At 41.2% G+C, this 6,000-nt stretch overlaps 1 protein-coding gene across 2 annotated transcripts in view; it reads right to left on the reverse strand.

Moving 5' to 3' along the window:
• The window catches only part of NFATC3 (nuclear factor of activated T-cells, cytoplasmic, calcineurin-dependent 3), a 94,220-nt gene that overhangs the window by 85,520 nt on the left and 2,700 nt on the right, over positions 1 to 6,000 (reverse strand). The window contains exon 1 of one of the 2 annotated variants that reach the window (XM_006878669.1): positions 5,493 to 5,662. The exons of the other annotated variant lie outside the window; for it this stretch is intronic. Coding sequence (XP_006878731.1) covers positions 5,493 to 5,595 — 103 coding nt within the window. The 5' untranslated portion in view covers positions 5,596 to 5,662. Of the gene's footprint in view, positions 1 to 5,492; positions 5,663 to 6,000 lie in introns of those variants that run through there. 2 annotated transcript variants of the gene reach the window in all.

The raw sequence follows: 6,000 nt of genomic DNA on the forward strand, positions 1-6,000 counted from the left end.
CCTACTTTTTCTTTTTTTTTTTAATTTAGGATAGAGAGGATCTTGAAGAGGAAATAAAAAAATAACTTCTCATTCGTGCTTTGTTTTTAAAAGAAAAATGGTAACTACCATTACTTAATTCGTACCACTGCACCATGGACTATTGCAAGAGCTTTAAATACATTATCTCATTTAAACAGATAAAACAAAAATCTTGCATGAAAATGGAAAACGGACTAAATGAAATTATCTAATTTTAAGTACACAAAAGACATAAATGAATCAGATCTTCAAGCACTAAATCATGTAAAAATTAAAAAATCAGATTAAACTAAGATAATGATATAGCAAAGAAAAGTTTCTCAATGTGAAAAAGTTGTATACTAAACAGGTGACATGCTCAAAAAACAAAGTTCAGAACGTAAGAAATGGCAAGAAATAGGTGAATGGAAACGGGCACCTTGGGATGAAGAGGGAAGAGTGCTGTTACCTGAGGGCATTGCAACTAATGTCACCAAATTTGCACCGTTTACTGAATATGAAAACTAATTTGCTCTGTCAGCTTTCACACAAACCACAATAAAATGTTGAGAGAGAAAAAAACATTTCTTGATTTGCCAAATCTTTTCTCTCTGATGTTGTTGTTAGGATGACTCACAGCGACCCTATGAACAGATCTGAATCCTTTCCTATCCTGTGCTATCTATCCTCACAATCTCTGACACAATCTAGTCCAATGATGCAGTCACTGCCAAATCTACCTGGTTGAGTGTCTTTCTCTCTTTTATAGTTCTTCTACCTTCCCAAGTATGATGACCCTCCCCAAGGAACAGCTCTCCTAGCAACATGCTAAATAAAATATGTGAGCTGAAGCTTTATCATCTTTGCCTCCAAGGAGCATGCTAACTGCACTTCTCTAAGATATATTAGTTTGTTCCTTCGGTTTGTCCATGGAATATTCGGTATTCTTCTCCAACACCACAAACTCAAAAGGATCAATTTTCCTTCTGTCTCTTATTCATTATCTAGCTCTCAACAGCATAGCAAGTGATTGGAAAAATCAGGCAAACCTTGGTCCTTAAACTAACATCAACTCTCAATAATTTGGAAAGGTCCCTCACTGCAGGCTTTCCCAGTGCAATACATCTCCTGATCTTCTGACTGCTAGTACCAAGTGTTACTGACTATGTATCCAAGAAAGATTAAGTCATTGACAGTTTCAATCATTTCCCCATCTATCATGATGTTATTTATTGGTCCAGAACTGGGTGAGAATTTTTATTTTCTTGTCATTGATACTGGATCAATCATGATAGATGTAGAAAAGTTTGAAATTGTAAATGATTTCATTTTACCTCTCTGATAGGGCAAATGGCATTTTTTAAAAAATAAGTGAGAAAATTAGACATACATCATAATGTAAATTTCTTACAAAAATGCTTATTATATTGACAATAATTTTTTAAAAGAAAAGCGACAGCAGTCAAGATACTATGCTGCACACATGTATTCTCAACTAGAAAATAGCTTAGGGGTGAACAAACTCTAAGAATAAAATCTGCAACATAAAAACTACTGTAACATCAAACCATACATACACCATCAACGCATTAAAATAAGAGCATCAAAAGCAGTCTTTTAATACATATGGTAAATAATGTTAATGAAAGGGGAGCTCTGGTGGCCTAGTGGCAAGAAGCTGCACTACAATCCCAGAGGCACACAATTCGAATCCACCAGATGCTCTGCCGGAAAAGGAGGGACAATCTCCTCCTGTACCAGTCAGATCTGATTTGACGGTACACACAAATAATAAAATAAAAATAAAAATTTAAAAAAAATAAATGTTAACGAAGTAACATCTAATTTAAATTCCCTATTTAGGGAGTTCTGGTGGCCTAGGGTAGAGAAGCTGTGCTGCAATCCCAAAGGCATGCGGTTTGAGGCCATTAGCGGGATAACTGCCTCTGAAAACCCACCAGAGGGTCAGCTATGGGTCAGTTCCAACTCAGTGCAACAGGAACAATTTACTACTGGAGGTGGAGGGGACTGTGGCAGTCAGCTTCTACAAAGATGTACAGTCTCGAAAGCTTGCCAGATAGTTCTACTCTGTCCTAAGAAGTCATTATGAGTCAGAACAGGCTTTGATAGAAGTGGGTAAGTATGGATCATTGGGAAGTTCCTGAGATGTGCAGTTAACATACTAAGTGACCAGGTGCAAGTTTGAGTCCACTCAAATGCACTGAAAACCCTATAGAACACAACTCCACTCTGACAAGGGTGTGCCCTGGGGCAGAAGTGACTAGGCAGCAACTAGATGGCTTTTTCTTTACTACTGAAACTACTGAGTTAAGAAAAAGGTACTACTGTTGAGCTTAAACAAAATAGGTTGGTTGGTTCCTTTCTAACTGTAAAAACAGTATTTTTTTAAAAACTTGGAGAGTTTTTCCATTAACTTTTTTCTGCAACGTCCATTAACTTTTTTCTGCAACGGGAAAATCTCAAAAACACCTCAGTAAGCAAATAATCTTAAATCAGTTACTAATGTTATGAAGCAAAATGTGTATGAATGTGCGTAAACTTTCACTCAAATCACAATTCTTCAAAAGCATAAAAAAAAGTAAATTGGAAATGTAAACAATATCATAAATTAATCCAATTTGGTTTTTAACCAGTTTAGTTAAGACAGTCATTAAGTTTGGTCCCCTATACTGCTCTCCCTCTCTCTACACTCTCCACCAAATATTTTAAAAAGTCACTTCCAGACAAATACTGTATATAACACCACTGTTATAACACAGGACTGAGGTGGGGGTTGGGGAGTAACTAAGAAAAGAAAGGATAAATAAAGAACACTGCATAGGAAAAGATGAAGGAGAACTGTTTAAAAGGAGTATACGATTAGGCATTATCTGTATGACAACAGTCCAGAATAGGGGATGCATAGCAAAATAGTCTGGGGGAGGGGTGGAGGAGGGAGGTCATTATGCAACAATGAATGATTTTTTGTAAGTGAACTAGGGGGCTAGGGAGGAAAATGTGCAACCATGAATGAATGAAAATAAAACTTTTCTGTAAACTTTCGTTCAAATCACAATTTAAAGAAAGAAAAAATAGTCATTTCCCAGGATGAAAATCTACATGGGATACAAATCTTCAGAAAGATGTAAAACCACCACAGTACTCAAAAATATCAGGGTGTGTGCCATGGAACTGACCAATAAAGGATAAACAATTGAAACAAGGTTCATCCTCCTCCTCCTCCTTCCAACATCAATAACAAAGTGAGAAGTGACTCAAAACTTCAGCATTATTCGCTAACTCAACATTTAGTGCATACAGGCAATGTTACAGGAACTAGGCTCCTAGCAGGCACTACTAAACAACTATGGACAAGATACAGACAAGAAAGATTCTGGCCTTCATGGAACTCACATTCCAGGGAGAAAGAGTTCAAAAACAGGTAAATGCACGGACATAATCCAATACTGATCTGAGTTCCACCACACAATTTTACTCTCATGGCCTACTTGACTGCACCCATCATTTCTTATCAGCTAATCCATTTAGTTCCTCCTAACACATACTCCTAACGATGCTTATCAAAATGAAAAAGGATTGTGTGAACAAGTAATTTTGAATTAGTTGACTTCCAAAACAAAGCCTACTCAAAAGTATTTAAAAACTGGATGCTAGAATATTTTAAAGTGGCCTTTTTTGTCACAAAACCCTTCAGTGTACCTTTGGAATTTTCATTTACATATAGCTATAAAGATCACTCCTCCAAGCCCATTTTTAATATCCAAATTTGTTTGTGTATGATAGAAATAATTTTTAAAAGGAATCTTCATAACTCTAAAATATCATTCAAAATTCTAGGTATTTATAGGATTCCTACTTAGGATATTCTGATGCCTTAATTATTTGATTATTGACAAAAATCTGGCAGAAGATATGTTTTACTCAAGTCTATAGGGCGCTCTGGTGGCCTAGATGTTAAAGCGTTGTGCTGCCACTCCAAAGGAATTTGCTATGAATCTATCAACTGCTCCTGGAAAGAAAGATGTGCAAACTCCTCCCCAATGATTTTAGAGCCTTTGAAAAGCGGCTGGAGGATCAGTTCCGTTCGGAGTGATTTCAAGTAGAGGGCACATAACAACTCGTTTGTACACAGTACAGTGTGCTAGCATGCAATGTTAATCTTCTTCACAATGAAAATACTCAAAACACAGTTTTTATTAAGACTAATAATCTAATGCAATGTTACTCTCCGCAAATGCCACTTTGCCCCTGGTTTCTATCTTTCACTAGCCCATGCATCAAAATTCAGTCTAAAAGCAATTATTTGGAGTCTGTGAAATCTCAACTATTTCCCGAGTGACATTCACCAGAACGCTACAAAAGTCGCTAATAGTATCTTAAAGGGAGCAGGTGCTCCAACGATAGTGGATTTGAAATAAACGCGGTAAACAAATAACTAGGGTAAATTATTGATGTCGGAAATGGCATCTAACATAGAGAGGCTAAATGGACAGATAAAACAAGTACAGCCAGAGAACAGAGAGAATCGCTGTGCCTCGCGTTCTGATGTTGTTCAACATGACTAACTCCAAAGCACGGCTTGAACATGGAGCAAAATTCAACTCAGATCTGCTAGGAACACCCAGGGATTCTCTACTCTGGCTCCTTTTTTAATCAGGTCACAGGAGCCCTCAAGTCCTCAGCCATACTGTTTCTATTTCCTGATTGGTCTGACCTCCAAGTATCATGGTGCCAACCTTTCCAAGTCACGATCTCTCGTAACATCATCTTTCTAAGCTGAGCTTGTGCTTAAACAACATTAATCAGCTTTCAAAACTTGGTGGGAGAAGTCTTTAAAAAGGCCGGACACCCACCCACCCCACCACCCCGCCTCCTTTTCTTCTTCTGCCCAAACACTATGATCGAGACTCGAGAGGAGAAAAGCCAATTTTCAGGAAAGTCCCGTTAGGGTTACACTTTCAAATTCAACAGGGGCCATAAACGTGCACAAGTGGAAGTTCACAAGAAAGTATTACTCTCGTAGCAAAGGAGCTTTATTAATAAACATGTGCATCTTAATTTAGAGAAGTCTCGCACTTCAAGAACGCGCATCTTTTACATTAAAGACGGGGAGGGGGGAACCAAAAATAGATGGCAATAATCAAGTACGTGCACACTTCACGGGGACATTCATTTCTCTGCACCACGCTGGCAAAACAGCGACAACAAGACGCCACTTGGGCAGCAGCCCCGACCCTCGGCCTCCAAAGCACCGGTTTCCACGGGTCAAAGCCGTTCTGCAGCCCAGTTCTCACTAGTTTGCTTCTAGTCTACAGTCGCTGCGACTCGCACGCCTTCAGATATTTAAATCCGCTCTTCACTCACTATTTGCAACACAAACAGGGTGAGCGGCCTCCCGACAACTGAGGGATCAAAAGAGGGGGTGAGAGTAGGAGGCGACGCTCCTCGATGCCGCCCGGCCTGGGACCCACCTGCAGGCCGCGGGGCCGGAGGCGGCGGCGCCGGCGCCCCGTCCTCGCCGAAGACGAGTTTGAAGTCGAGCTCGTCGTGGGCGCCACAGTTTGCAGTAGTCATCGGCGTGGCCCAAGCTGCTGCGACTGCTCCTCAGGAGGCGCGGCTGCGGCAGCGGCTCCTTAGCGCCGCTTCATGCCGGGCCGCGCGTGCCAGGAGATCGCAGCTTCGCTGCAAACTTTCCGGGGGGGGCCTGCAACGCCAAGTGTTCCGTCCCCAACTCGAGAGCTGGCCGCACGCCGAGCTTCACCAAGAGGAGCCGGAGCCGCCACCGCCTGTCGCGGTGCCTAAGCCGCCACCGTCGCCTCGGCAGATGCTCCCCGCCCCCCAGCAGCCGCCGCTGGCGCGCTCCCGCGCCGCGCCGCGCACCCGGCCTTACCCCGTCCCGCGCGCCCATCCATTTCCATTTCTTAACTGACCTACAAAGGCAGAGCTAGCTATTTTCTCTCCTTTCTAACTTAACGGTAT

This window comes from Elephantulus edwardii, unplaced genomic scaffold, assembly GCF_000299155.1.
Source record: "Elephantulus edwardii isolate Elephantulus edwardi_28Jun2011 unplaced genomic scaffold, EleEdw1.0 scaffold00001, whole genome shotgun sequence".
Lineage (NCBI taxonomy): Eukaryota > Metazoa > Chordata > Mammalia > Macroscelidea > Macroscelididae > Elephantulus > Elephantulus edwardii.